Consider the following 15,601-nt stretch of genomic DNA (forward strand, 5'->3'; position numbering starts at 1 on the left):
ATAACGTTTGTCCAGTGTGGTGATAAACACCACTCTGTACTCCCTCCCCCTGCAAAACCCCTTAAAAACACACACAAAATTTTTTTTTAATTTATTATAAGAGGGGAGAATTTCGTGGATGATTCACTAAACTGTTCTGACCACAACGTATTATGGTTAGAACAGGCTAGCTGGTCTGCTCATTTCATCCACTTGGTGGCGTGAGTGGCACAGAAATACCACTGACCCCACCCTGTGGAGCTGTGGTTCCCAACTCTGCTGCACATTAGAATTGCCTGGGGAACTTTCCAAACTCCCAACACCCAAGCTGCATCTCATATCATCTCATGATCTCTGGGAAATAAGACCCAGGAATCAGTATTTTTAAAACTCTCCAGTGATTCCAACATGCATTCAGGGCAGCGAACCATTGCTGTAGATACACTTACACTGGTTTGTCTGATAATCACTGTAGTCTTCTCAGCACTTCCAATATTCAAATTCAAGTTAACGTTATCTTTCATTCAAATCACAAAAAATTAAAATCTTCCCCTTCATGTTCTTTATTGATGACAATTGCATCTTATACCAGCTGGACATGAGATAACTGCAATCTACTTTAACTGTGTATTTAAAATAATACTGCACCCTATGTAAAATTTACAAGGTACACATTTGCATTTTGCCCAACACATTCACTTTGTTAGATCATTTTAGCACAAAAGTTACAGAGCCAGGGATTCCCCATGGGAAATACCTTTAATTCCCTGAAAGTAAGGATTCGGGAAATGACGACAAGACTTTCTCAGTTGTCACGTATATGTAAAGGGATAATGGCTATCACCCAGCAAAACAAGGACCTCACAACGTAGAAATGTGAGTTTATCAAAGGAATTTATAAATTTCAAATATTAGACATAAAAAAATTAAATTTGATTTAAAAATGTGATCTATAATTTAATTACAAAATTGATATAAGGAATGTATCATAATTGAGCTGATTCTCCCACCCATGGACATTTAGGTTGTTTCCAATTTTTCACTATTATAAAATGATGTCATAGATCTATAAATATTAGCATGAGAAAAGGTTTGCTGTATAGTATTAAGGGAGAAAAATTAGTTTATAAAATGACATTTAAAGTTTGCTGTCTTTTTTTTTTTTTTTTTGGTGAAAAAAATATGCAACTTTGAACGAACATTTATCAAAGCACGTGTTTCAGTCAATGTGCAATTCATTGAAAATACAGACCTCTCCCCACCTAGACTTCCTGCAGGGAGGAGATGCTTCTTCATATACACTCTATAAATAGATGTTGAATGGAATAGAATATCTTCCATTTCTACAATGTGCAACCAAGTTCCTGTTTTGTGAGAAATATGCTTTGCTTCTCTCTGAGCTAAATTTCCAACCAGATAGTTGAGAGGAAGAGATGTTTAAGGGAGTAGAGTAGGATTAGGGACATATTTGGGGTTTGAACGGCTTGATTAATGCATATGGTCTCATTCCTTTTAGTAAAGGCAGAAGAAAGGTCATTTACTAAAAGAATGAAGTGGAAAATAAAGAACTGAACACGTTGGGGGGAGGAGTTCTATGCAAGGTATACAAATAAATAAATAGAAGTTATATACAAAGTGTTACATAAGGTATATTTAAATAAATTTTGGAAGACTTGTGAAGGTCTAGTTGATGTTGACATTGAGGGTCTCAAAAATCCCCAATGGTCATGATCCAATGTCCCAAGTAATTAAAAGGACTTTTGTGTCCATGTAAAGCCAGAGAGAGGAAAAGAGCAAACTATTTGGACACCTAGTACAGCAGTCCCCCAAGCCGGTTCTCCTGACCCCAGCCCACATTGCCCCAGCTAAGAAGGCCCGGATACCTGGGGGATGTAGAAGAGCCCCAGCAGGTTTGCCACGGCTGTGGAGATGCCAGAGCCGGTTGCCCCCACCACAGCAATGGTAGAGGGGATGTGCTGTGAGCAGTTGCAGAACTCATCAAGGTTCAAAGAATCAATTTTGTTCTGGGCCACAAAACTCAGGGTGGCCTCCAAGGCTTTAGAAACGGTGTTGCAAGTGTCGAATATCCGGTATCCCAGCGTCATGTTGGGAAGAAGGGCCGGGCTGCTGTTTATTTCCTCTATGGCAAATATCATAGCTTGTAACCAGCGAAACCCCCGAAAATTATACCTGGAAGAAAGGAGAAATGGAATAAAATGGAAGGCTTTCCGGTCAACTACTTTAGAGTAAGGACTGGGCAAAGCGGGGTTGGCTCTGTTACTGTTACTTTTTGGTTTCATGATGTTGGGTTCTTTGAGACTCAAGGTCCTCTCTGTAAATGGGGATAACACAGACCTCAGAGGGTGGCTGGGAACAGGCGATAATTATGCGCAATTCTCAGCCTGGTGCCCCACAGAGTTAGGGAATAATAAGAATGAAGACTGTTATTAGTAACAGAATTAATAATTTGTATCTGACACACCCAGCAAAGAATTTGAGGTTCCTTGGTAATAAAAGATTTAAAAAGAAAAAGGACTAGGGAAAATAAAAATAGATTAGGATTTTAATATGTAGGAATAACCTCAGATTTGCAAAGTCACAAATTTAGACCATGACAGTCCTGGAGGTCGAAGGGGAAAGGGCAATGAGTGGCCTCACCTTTGTAAATAAACAAATAAGCAAATATTATGCATAGGAAGGCTGTTCACAGACATTGGTTATTTCTGGGTGGTGGAATATGAGTTTTAAAACTGTGTGCTTTTGGCTTATACTTCCTCTTTTTAAAGAATGAGCATGGATTGCTTTTCAAAGGACATTGTTTTAAATAAAAGTCAAGCAAATTAACACAGAGAAATAGGGTTAGTGACACAGTTTTATCCTCCAAAGACCTGGTTCAGAGTCAAGGCTCCAAAAATGTGTTGAGTCAGAGTATCTGTGCCCAAAACAACTCTGCACGTTCTCCCTTTACATTGTGGGCTGTACTACTTGAACTCTATGACAGGAGGTGAGAAATACAATCTCCACTATATCGTTTGGGGTACTAAAGGTCCTGACCTAACTTTTAATGTTTTCTCTTACCCATTTTCTTTATGTTTCTGTTATTTAATTATTTGTTTAAAATCTGCAAAGTTATGAAGAGATATTATAGACTTTTTGATTACATAAAACATCTGTACTGTTAAGCTAATTTTGCTATCTTTCTTAATATAATACATATTATTTAATGTCAAGCTTCTTGCTTGAATTGGGCATACATGTGGCACATGCACAACTCTGTCCAGCAGGGTGCAGCAAAGGGGTTCCTGTCCACACGGGTTATGTGAAGGATATAATCAGGATCAGTAAAATTCTGCACTTAAGTTTCTCTGAATTCATAGGAAAAATGTGAGAATGTTATCTAATCTGTGAGCGCTCATTAGCACATAAACAAAAGTTCAGTTTTTTCTTAGAATAATCCTACTTTTCATTTTCATTTTTCAGCTACTAGGAAGACCAAGGAAAAGTGCTGGATCACACTTGGAAGTTGCAAATTCAAAATGAAGGTGCTATTTTCTCTCATAGAAGATGGGTCAAGACTTGGGGTGCAGTAATTTTTTCTGATGTCCCGGTTAAGCAAGGTGATATACTTTTGGAAAAATTTCTTTAAAAAGTCAGGGTGGGAGGATAATAAATTTCAGCATGATTACCAATCACCGTTTTTGAAAAGAGAAAAAACCAAGTTTGAAGAATTGTTTTGGGTTTGGTACAGCTTTTCTCCAACCACCCAGGAGAGAAGAGATTTTTGACTTGGCTCCTTCCCTTACCTGATACATTCCACAGACTCTGGCCTTGACTTTAGATCTTGATCTTTGGCTGCTACTCCAAAATGAATAGGAAAGAGTCCCCCAAGGATAATGTCCCCTTTCTTCTGAGCTCGCTGGTCAGGCCCATAGGCAGAAGTGTGCCAGGTAAATGCCAAGAGGATCAAATAGCAGCTATAAAGCGCCATCGTTCTGCTTCCTCTCCAGGGGGAGAGTCGAGAAGTGCTGAAGTTTGGGGGCCCCAAGAACTTTCCCCCGTGGTGCAGTTCACTCCTTCTGGTGGGGGCACATGCCTACAGAGTGATTAATAACAGAATGGGAATCGTGGTGTTTGAATTTCCATTTCTGCCGTTTCCATTGCAGACTAGTAAGGTGGATGGTCCTTGAGTCTTTAGAAGCCACATCATGTAGAGACTGCTGTGATCCTTTCTAAGAGAAAAGAGAGACACAAGGAAGTCAACTAAGCCTAAATCTCCATCTTATGACGACTGCAACAGAGGTGGCTCAGCATTTCTATTTAGAGAAGCCGAAGGGTAGCAGGGAAAGGCATGGCTCAGAATTTCATTTTTATAGCACTTCGTATAAGACACAGCAAAGTTTAATTGCTCATGTAGGAGAAGAACTGTGTTCAGTTATGAGGGCCACATTTAAATATATATATATATATTATTGATTTCAGAGAGGGAGAAGGAGAGATAGAAACATCAGTGATAAGAGAGAATCATTGATTGGCTGCCTCCTGCACACCCCACACGGGGGATCGAGCCTGAAACCCTGGCATGTGCCCTGCCTGGGAATCAAACCATGACCTCCTGGTTCATAGGTTGACACTCAACCACTGAGCAACACCGGCTAGGTGAGGGCCACATTTTAAAGAGGCCATTGATAAGCTAAGGGCTCCATTAATGTTGCTGCTGGATTTTATTCATTTATTCTTCTGTGTAATTAATGCATAGATAATTGGCAATTCCTTGAATAACGATAATACTACCTTATTCAGCACATATGTTCTTATGAGTCATATTTAAGTTTACTTCTGACTTTAAATCAAACAAAAATGTCAGGAAGGCCAGTTATTCTTTCTTTATTTTGGTAGCCTCCCTTTTTTGTGCTTCCTCATCACAGATCTCTGGTTGCAATTTATAACATGACACTCCACAAACCTTTGAAGACTAGTTCTTGAAAAGGATGCAGATAAATCAAGAGTCCAGTTATGTTCTACAAAGCTCAACAGCTGGATCTGCTTTAGCATGGCTATCCTAGGAGGAACTCTCTGTCCTTCTCCTACATGAGCAATTAAACTTTACATTCTCTATTATCCACTCTGTGGGTTAACAATAACATGTTGATGTCAGCTAACTACACAGCCTCCCTTGAGTTTCAGGCCCAAGCATCCAACCATCAACTGGACATCTGCACTTGAATGTCCCACAGGTGCTTCCAACTTGTCCCTCCACCAATTTCTATCTCAACAAATGATATGCCATCCACAAAGACACAACATAAGGGTCATCCTTATCTCCTCCTTCTTCTCATCATTGCCCTTCATATTCAAACAAGCACCAAGTCTTATAGATTGTACTTCCTAAATATCTCTGGAATCCTCCCACACCTTCCCATTTCCAAGGTCATGTTAAGTCCACCAACATTTCTTACCTGGATTTCTGCAACTATTTCCTCACTGGCCTTCCTTCCTCCAATTTTGTCCCTTTGCAATCCACTGTTGCAAATCATTTGAAGCCACAGAACAAGTGGTTTGGAGCACAGGCTCTGAAGTTAAACCTGGTTTTGAATCATAATTCCACTATTTCCTAATATAGACTGTGGGCAAGTCACTTAACCTCTGTGATTTCAATAAAATAATGCTTGGAGATCCATTAGCAGAGTGTAGCTAGTAAATTCACAGAAAATGCCAGTTGTAAGGAGTACCTTTCTAGCCTCACTTTTGCTAAACTTCCCCTTGAACTCCCCACTCCAGCCATAGTGAACTTTCTTCAGATCCTCAAATGCACCAGGCTTCTTTTATTTTTAAAAAATATTTCAGAGGGGAAGGAAGAGAGATAGAAAAATCAATGATGAGAGAGAATCATCCTGCATGCCCCCCACTAGGAATTTAGCCTGAAACCTGGGCATGTGACCTGACCAGAATCGAACCATGACCTCCTGGATCGTAGGTCAATGCTCCACCACTGAGCCATGCCAGCCAGGCCACCAGGCTTGTTTTATATCCCCCAGACCTCATACATGATGCTCCCCTTATTGTTCCACCTGGCCTAAACTTTGTCTGGAAAACATCTGCTTATCTTTCAGCTTTCAGATGTCCGTAACTTTGGAGGCATGACTGAGGGGTAGCAGTGAGGAAGACACAGAGAATTGTGAGGCCTTTGTGTAAATGGAGAAAAGAACTCCTCTGGGAGCAGACACAGTCCTGGGCCAATGTGAACCTACTGCCTGGGCAGTGAAACACAGGCTGGATTTCCATCTATGCTAACACCTCAGTTGTGCAGTAAGCAATTTATAGGACTTATCAAGGATGCCTTTCCTGAACCCTCACACCAGGTAGGTCCACCGGTTATAGTCTTTTATATCTTGGATCTTGGAGTTCCCTTCTTGAAAGTTTCATCAAACTTTATTATAATTATATGCATAAATGTCAAGCTCTTATCCATTGTCATATGCACCCCTTGCCTCTTAAGAGCCCCACTTTCTCCAACAGCCATTCTAGAAGAGGGTACTGAGCCCCACATGGTATGAGCAGCCCAGCAGATAGATACTCAGAATTCATGAAGGGCCTCCAGTAATGTCTGAACATTATTGACCATCATGGTTCTCTAACTCCAGTCCTGTTTTTAGATTTTTTGGATTATTCTGTGAGTCTTAGTCATATATTCAATCATACATTTAATAAATACACATGCTAAGGCCTGGAAATATAAAGTAACAAACACCTGCCCGTTCCCTGCCCTCAGAAACTCCCAGTCCAGGGGGCAGGCACTCTGGTGTAGAGGATTGCATTTTACCTCAATATCCAGAAATGATAAAAAAACTATTATAACTTCATTTTCAATGACTAAATTCAATTTTTCTCCCCAGCACGAAATAGTAACCACTGAATAAATGTTTGTATGAATGCATTAGAAAATGCACTTGGAAGGAGACAGAAACTAGCGTTTACTGAACCAGTCATGAGGCAGGTCCTTTAAACATTCAATGTATTTTAAACCTCACAACTGTAAAGAAGGCAACAACACCAAATCTACTTTCCAGTTGGGGGGATAGATTCTCCAAATAGTCAGCTTAGTCAAGTGAGAAATTCTGACATTGAATTAAGAATGCCCCAAGAACTCAATTTTAAGGAATCCTGTGTAGTGTTCTGAATTAGGAGAGGGAACATTATAACTGGCTTAGGTAAGTCGCTAAGACCTGTTAATATTTTCCTGTGAAAGATTAACTACTTAGAAAAGTTTATTAACTTCATTAGTCCATTCAAGAGAAAATTCATGGCAAGAAATAATAGATAAAGGAGATATTTCAGGTCAATTTGCAGTAGTTAACCCCACCAGTCTAATGTAGTCTCCAAACCACCCTTTTTAGTCCAATTACCAGGGTCTAATTTGCTTTCAAAGCTGAGAATCATTCTAGGTCCCTCCCCTCCTTTTTTAAAAAATATATTTTATTGATTTTTTACAGAGAGGAAGGGAGAGGGATAGAGAGTTAGAAACATCGATGAGAGAGAAACATCGATCAGCTGCCTCCTGCACACCCCCCACTGGGGACGTGCCCACAGCCAAGGTACATGCCCTTGACCGGAATCGAACCCGGGACCCTTGAGTCCACAGGCTGACGCTCTATCCACTGAGCCAAACCGGTCTCGGCCCCTCCCCTCCTTTCCCTCCAATATCCAATCACTTTGTCCTGTTGATTCTACCATCTCTTTCCACCCTGCCTTCCTCCTTTCATTCCTTTCCTCACTGCATCACCTCCACCCCAACTTCCTTATTGCAAAAGCTTTTTTTTTCTTTCTTCTTCACTCCTTCCTCCTCCTAGATATGGACAACCAGAGTGGTACCAAGCATGATTGTAACACTGTGGATGAACAATTGGAGTTCATTATTGTCATCGCAGCCTATAATAGTGAGAATACAAAAGTTCTTGAATAATCACTAACACTTCAGTTTTAGTACTTGTGATAGACTTCTAATTATATCCCTCACATCTATACTCCTTTTGTGCCATAGTAAAATAGTTTTCAGTTGGACAAGTGGTTGTTCAAAATAAAAAGACTCCTTTCTCCAACTTCTTTTATAATTGTGTGTGGTCATAGGACTACATTTTGGCCAATGGGATGTAAGTTGAAGTGCCCTGTGGCAGCTTCCAGGAACCTTTGCTTAAGAGAGAGTTGGTGCTTGTTGTTTGTCCTTTCATCCCCCTTTCCTCCACTCTGCTGTATGGAGATCCACTCTGCTGTATGGAGATCCACTCTGCTGTATGGAGGGGAAGTGATAGCTGGAGCCCATCTTGAACCATGAGCCAGGGAACTCCATGAGGTGAGGCTTTCATGGAGCAGAACCTCCATATGGACTTTTACATGACAGAGAAAAAAAGCTTCTAGCTTGTTTAAGCCACTGTTATATTTTTCCTTACTGCAGCTGTATTAACCATATCTATCCAAGAGTCACAAATAAACTCATTTGTTCTCCTTACTATAAGTTTATTTCATTTAAATCATATACAATCATATTTGCCTTCCTGTAAAAAAAGAGTATTGTAAACACAAGCTAAAGCTTTATTTGTTTTTTTATCTCAATGACAGGTACATTTGGAAGAAGAAATGATCCGTGGACCAGCTGGTTTTATGTTTAGAAAGTCCTTGAAATTGTGAGGAGTGTTCCAGTACTGACAGATGAGGGTCAATGAGTTCTTCATCCAAGAGATATGGTATGGCCCTGCCAATATGGCTCAGAGGTTGAGCGTCAACCCAGGAACCAAGAGGCCACCAGTTTGATTCCTGATCAGGGTACATGCCTAGGTGTGGGCTCGATCCCCAGTAGGGGGCATGCAGGAAGTAGCCGATCAATGATTCTCTCTCATCATTGATGTTTCTATCTCTCCCTCTCCCTTCCTATATCTCTTTCATACTTAAGGAGAGAGAGAAAGAGAGAGAGAGAGAGAGAGAGAGAGAGAGAGAGAGAGAGAGAGAGGTGGGATGAAAGGTCAAGGCAGACTGATCTATGGTTCCATAGATTTGTGAATTTCTAAATTCATATGATTATTTATTCACTCGAAAAACATTTACTAAGCCCCTCTATGTGCTAGACACAGGGAGTGTAAGGCACTTGGGGGGAAAAGTTGAGATTGTTACCTTCAATGTATTCATGGTTTAAAAGGAGACAAAAGGATGCATTATACTTACAGTGATGCATAAATTAGAAAGAAGCATGAACTAAATGTTGAGGGAGCACAGAGGGAAGAGTGATGTTCTCTCTGGCGGCTCCAGGAGAGAGAATTAATTCAAGTGAGGACTGGAACCTTCCTGAGGGTATGGTTTGTCTCTTTTCCTCATCATTGTAGCCTGGCACCAAGCACAGTGCTTGAAACTTAATAGATGCTACACAGATATTTTCTGAATGAATGAGTGAAACATGATCAGGAAAAACTAGAAGCTGGATGAGCAATTCTAGGACGGAATAGGGAAGGGGTCACCCCACAAGACTGAAGGTTCCTAAAGGAAGGGGCTTCATCATGAGCCCAGTTGCAACCCCAGCATGGAACAAGAACCTGGTACTGAATGGATGCTCAACAAATACATGTTGAACTTGCATTTGCCCAACAAGTTGGATGGCTCATCCAAGTTCCAGAGCTGAGGACAAATTAACAGAGGCTAGCCAGGCAAGGTTAGATCTAACACTGCACTATTTCAACTTTCATCAAAGTAAAAACCACCCTGACCTTTACAATTCCTGGAAATTGTGTAATTCTAGAGCAGAATGATTTTGCCCACATTTCAGCTAGAGGCAAGCGGGGCATAGACTTTCGAAACATAAAACCACTCAGTAAATTAGAGGCGTGGCAAGCTCAAAATCTATGATTTCTCAATTCCTAGACTGCAGAAATAAAAATTCTAGGTTGCCTAGCAAAAAGGTGATTATGAAACCAAAATGTATTTCCAATAGAGATGGTTTATCTTCTTTGGGGAAGTATGCTGATTTGTCTCTGGTTGATTGTGCTGTAATCAGTGCCCTCTTTTGTCACACGTATCACAAAGGATACAAACTGTGAGGTGTGAAGCCACTATGACAGAAAGGTGAACCGTGTATGTTTTAATGTGAGTGGACAGGGGAAACCCTGAGCAAGTTCAATCAAAACTCTGTGTGGGTACCTGGCTCAGATTACAGCATTTTTTTTTTAAATCTCTTCTGAGCACAAGTCCACAATGTGGATTATTATGCACACCGGTGCACATTTGCCAAAGAATTAGGGGTATTTTATCTGTCATCACCAATGTGACCATTCCCCAGTTCTGTGTCAGACTTCATTCCTTCTGTATTAAAGCAAGGGTCATGTTGTTTAAGATGAGGGCACTCTTTATGAACCAATGTCACCCCAATAAATTCAATAAAAATTAAAAATAAAATAAAATGAGGGCCCGTTGGCAGCACTGGGGGGACAGAAACTTCTGGTCACACTCGACTGCTTCCCTCCAGCCCTGCTTGCCTCTGCCCGCCAGCTGCACAGGTTTACCCTCCATCTCCCTGACAACAGGTGTGACTTTTGGAGAGTCCATGCCTCATTTAGCCCCGGTAATGGCTTAATTGAGTCGGAAAAATGCAAGGACAGGAGCGTGATAAAAACCAGCTGAGCTGGGTTCCTGTTAGTCATTGGAAAAGCTATCAGGGAAAGGAGGAGAAAGGATGAACCGGGGTGGGCGGGAGCAGCATGGGCACCCAGCAAAGTGGGGAGAAATGGCCAAGACAAAGCAAATAAAGACGATAAATAGGAGAGGAAACACACACTTATAAATGTTGTACTAGGAGCTTCCTGAGGACAGAGCCTGGTCTGTCTCGTTTGTGGCCTGGAACACAGAGGGGCCCCCTAAGTGACTAAGTGAATGAATGCATGTGTGGAGTATGAAGACATGATAAACCATCGTAGGAGTCTATAGGGCTAGCTCAAGGAGAAAGGGAAAGACGGAAAAGAATAAAAAACCAGAATGGGATTTGAGGGGTGGGGGTAAAAACCTCAAGGTTAAAAAATGACAAGAAAGGCACATTCTCTGCTCCAGCACCTCGTGAGCTGAAATGTACACTGGCTTTGGGGCTTAGATATGGCCAATGCCGGTGTCCCACACAGGCCACGAGTTAAGTAATGTGTTGTCCTGAAATGTTTCCCTTAAGTCAGCTCTGCTGACGGATGTGTGGACACCCACAGGCTTAATGAAATGGTTCAGGTGAAAAGCAGACGTGCAAGTCATGTTGTCATTAAAAAAAAAAAAAAAAAAAAGCCAGCCCCAGCCGGTTTGGCCCAGTGGATAGATTGGCGGCCTGTGGGCTGAAGGGTCTTGGGTTCGATTCTGGTCAAGAGCACGTGCCCAGGTTGTGGGCTTGATCCCCAGTAGGGGGTGTGCAGGAGGCAGCTGATCAATGATTCTCTCTCATTATTGATGTTTCTATCTCTCTCTCCCTCTCCCTTCCTCTCTGAAATTAATAAAAATATATTAAAAAAAGAAAAATGCTAGAGCTTCAAGTCCTGCAGGAAAGAAATATTTCTGTGGAATAATGTCACGGATTGTCTTTCAAAATCACCAAGGAGCCCTGACTACCAAGGGAATGTATTTTCGGTCTGGTGTCCCAAACTGTGCCACCACAGAATGTTCTGGGGTAAAGTAAATAGGAGAATTGATGTGCACTCTGGGCCACAAGGACACATTCACCTCCTAAAGATCACTGCTTAGAGAAAGACAAATACTATATGTGGAGTCTAATGAATAAAACAGAAACAGAGGGATGGATACATGGAACAGACTGACATTTGTCAGGGAGGAGAGGTGGCGGGGGGGGCTGGATGAAAGAAGGTGAAGGGATTAGCCAGAAGGAAAGGGGGGTGGGGGCTGGGTGGAGGTGGGCAAAGGGGTGGGAATGGGACATTTGTAATAGTGCCAACAATAAAAATAAAGTTAAAACAAGATGACTGCTTACTGTAACTTGCTCATTCCCAAAGCTATGTTGGCATCGAACATTTTCACTGCTCCCCTCCCTTCCCCTCAAGGACACTTGTTACATGCTGAGAAACATAGGCAGGCTTGGGGAATGCTGACCTAGAGGAAAACATAAAATCCTTCACCTGAGCCTCTCCCAGTTTCTTTGAATGCATTTTAAAAATTGAATTTATTGGGGTGACATTGGTTAATAAAATTATATGGGTCTCAGGGGTACAGTTCTATAATACATCATCTGTATAGTGTATTGTGTGTTCACCACCCCAAGTCAAGTCTCCTTCTATTCTGAATGGGGAGATATATCTGACCCTCACTGGGCATAGCATTTTTTGTAAGCCCATGTATGACATTCCAAAGGGTAGTATTGGAAAGCCGGCAGGTCTGAGGTAGGGTAGGTGAAAGCTGAGGCATATTCCACATTCTCTGGCCCTGGGCATATGTTCCCACTCTCTTCTCCCGAGGGACATTTCTGCTAGACGCAACAAGCTTGCACACCGAGCCCATCTCCCTCTTTCCTGCAGCAACTCTGACCTCGTATAGTGTCTCCCTATAAGTGCCACTGGAACATGCAGTGGTGTGCTCTCCGAAGGCGAAACAAACAAACAAACAAACAAACAAACAAACAAAACCAAAGGGTAAAAGAGCCTTGATTTGTAGTGTTGGCTGAATAGTCCCCCCATGGCAGATTTCCAGCTATCATGGTTTCACAATCAACTTGCAAAAATCCTTGATATTTAACCATCGGCTCTCAAGCTGGTAGAAGCCTGCTCGCTCCAGCATACCACGGGGACGTATCTCTAAACGAGCAGAAATACTGGTCTTCCTTGGAAAAACTGACCCAAATGATTTCATAGGCATATGCATCTTCTAGCTCCTGTGTTCCTCTCTGCACTGACTGTTAGGAAACTGCAAGCCAAAGTGTGGCCCCGCTCTAGCTAAGATAGAAACCAAAAGCGTGCATTTCTGTGTTTTAATATTATGCATGGTGTTACTTTTTATTCCTGCTCTTATTTCACCCCAATTTCCTCCCCTTATCAAACCTTTCATTTTCATAAATAATGATAGGGAATAAACACACGAACAAATACATAAATCTGGAGTTTGGCCGAGGACAGTAAGAAGTGTCCCCAGGGGAAACTTCCTGTGTAATTAGGAGGAAAGTGTCTGGAAAAGTCGTCCTTCGCCTCATTCACTGGGTGGATTTAAGCAGACTGTTTGGGGACACCAGGTCATCAATCTGAAATACAGAACTTTAGAGGCAGAAGGGAACGGGGAAGTTTGTCTGGTTCACACTGAAACCTTCTGACACAGCAATGTTTGCATCATGGTGGCCAAGTTTATCACGTGTAGGAGTTGGAATTCAGAAACTGAGTGAGGTTTAGGGATGAAAAGAAATTCATTTTCTTTCTTCTTTTTTTTTTCTTCTGATTTGTCAGTGTACCCTAGTGTGTCTTAATATCATTCTAGGTCTCCAGAAGACCAAACTTACTTTCAATTACAGCATAAAATCTATTCTGGACATTCTTGTCGTTTTAATTGGACCTCAGGTGCACAAAACTGGATTAGCCAGTTGGTGACATCCCCATCATTGACCTATGCCTGGTGCACTTTTATTTCTTTATTGTTATTTTTTCCTGTTCTTATATTTTTTCCATTTTTCTTTTTCTGTAAAAAGTTATCTTTATTGTTTAAAGTATTACAGATGTTTCCTCCACTTTATTCCCCCCTCCCCACCCCTGCCCCTTCCCTAGGCCTTCACCGCACTATTGTCTGTTTCCGAGGGTTATGCATGAACACATATAAATTCTTTGGTTAATCTCTTCCCACCCTCCCCCACTTCCTAGTTTTCTATCAGAATTTGGTTCTTTTCCCCTCAACTTTTGATAGTTCTTTAGATATATTTTGGATATCAGCCTTTTATCTGTGATATATTACTGTAAAGGTTTTCTTCTATTTGGCAGGTCTTTGTCTTCATTTAACCATCCTACCTAATAAAACAGTAATATGCAAATTGACTGTTTCTTCGGCCTGGTACACCAGTGGACCCCCTGCGATTGATCACCTGGGCAGGGAGCTTGGGGCCAAAGCCACGCCCACCAGCCAAACCACCATCCAATCAGAGCGAGTATGCAAATAAACCCGACCATGATGGCGGTTAATTTGCATACATAGGCGCCCTGAGCTGACCCCCTGCGACGGATTGCAGGGAACTGGGGTCCGCTCTGGCACCAGATGGAAAGCCTCGGCTGTAGGCTTTTGGCCTGGAACCGGAGCGGACACCCAGCTCCCGGCTTTCAATGGATGGTGGGCATGGCAGACACCCAGCTCCTCGCTCTGATTGGATGGTGGGTGTGGCGAGCGGACCCCCTGCCATCGAAAGCGGGGAGCTGGGTGTCCGCTCCGGCTCCAGGCCAAAAGCCTCCGCTGGGGGCTTTAGGCTGGGTGCATGAGCGGACACCCAGCTCCCCTGCCATCGAAAGCGGGGAGCTGGGTGTCCGCTCCAGCACCAGGCCAAAAGCCCCCACTGGAGGCTTTTGGCCTGGTGCACGAGTGGACCCCTTGCCATCGATTGCAGGGAGCTGGGGGTTTCTTCGGCCTGGTACACCAGCGGACCCCCTGCGATTGATCACCTGGGCAGGGAGCTTGGGGTCTGCTTTCGGCCTGTGCAGGAGCGGCCCCCCTGTGATTGATTGTAGGGAGCTGGGGGTCCGCTCCTGCCCAAGAGGCTTTTGGTCTGGGCAGGCCTGGGCAGGGGCTGAGCCGGTGATCAGAGGGAGCTGGAGAGGCCTGCCCAGGCCTAAAGCTTCAGCCAGAGGCTTTAGGCTTGGGTAGGGCCCAGCCCTCCATTGGTGTGAACTATAGAGGAAACACCTTTTCTGACTGCACACTGGCTAAGCTTCCCGTATGCCACTGGTAATATTCTTAGTAACTTGGATAATAAGAATCCAAAAAGGTGATCTAGGGTTTTTCCACCACACTTCTGGAGAAAAAATGAAGGTCCACTGCTGGAAGGCTAAGAAATGTCATATCCTGTCCTAGCCGGTTTGACTCAGTTGATAATGCCTCAGCCTGCAGACAGCAGGGTCTGGGTTTGATTCTGATCAAAGGCATGTACCTAGGTTGCAGGCTCCTCCCTGGCCGGGGCCCAGATCAGGGCTCATGCAGGAGGCAACCAATCAAAGTGTTTCTCTCTGTCTTTCCCTTTCTCTTCCACATTCTCTAAAAGTCAATGGGAACATACCCTCAGGTGAGGATAAAAAATAAAGAAAGAAATCCATATCCTATGAAAGACACATCTTGAAAATGCCTAAAGAAAGTTGTCATTTTTTCTTGGTGAAGGGACTGGAGTCCGTGTTGATGAAAACACCTTGGTGGCTGCGGTGACTGACAGTGGCTGTAGCAGTGGGGTGATGGGGCTGGTGCCTTCCCCTGACCAGCCCGGTTGCCTCCCACAAAGGGAGGCCAGACTGCGGCTTAGGTACGCTTCCTGTGGGGCGCGGGCCTAAGCAGTCAGTAGGACATCCCCTGAGGGCTCCCAGTATGTGAGAGGGAGCAGGCTGGGCTGAGGGACCCCTGATCCCCCAGTGCACGAATTTCATGCACCGGG

The 15,601-nt window shown here is 43.0% G+C and overlaps 1 protein-coding gene across 1 annotated transcript in view; it reads right to left on the reverse strand.

Annotated features, from left to right (window-relative positions):
- Nucleotides 1-3,967, reverse strand: part of CASR (calcium sensing receptor) — a gene marked incomplete at both ends in the record, with an annotated part of 30,219 nt that extends 26,252 nt beyond the window's left edge. Inside the window, 2 exons of the mRNA XM_079767326.1 lie at nucleotides 1,863-2,169; nucleotides 3,783-3,967. Coding sequence (XP_079623452.1) covers nucleotides 1,863-2,169; nucleotides 3,783-3,967 — 492 coding nt within the window. The remainder of the gene's footprint in view (nucleotides 1-1,862; nucleotides 2,170-3,782) is intronic.
- Between the last annotated feature and the right edge of the window lie 11,634 nt (nucleotides 3,968-15,601).

The sequence above is a fragment of the Cnephaeus nilssonii genome (assembly GCF_951640355.1).
Source record: "Cnephaeus nilssonii genome assembly, chromosome: 3".
Lineage (NCBI taxonomy): Eukaryota > Metazoa > Chordata > Mammalia > Chiroptera > Vespertilionidae > Cnephaeus > Cnephaeus nilssonii.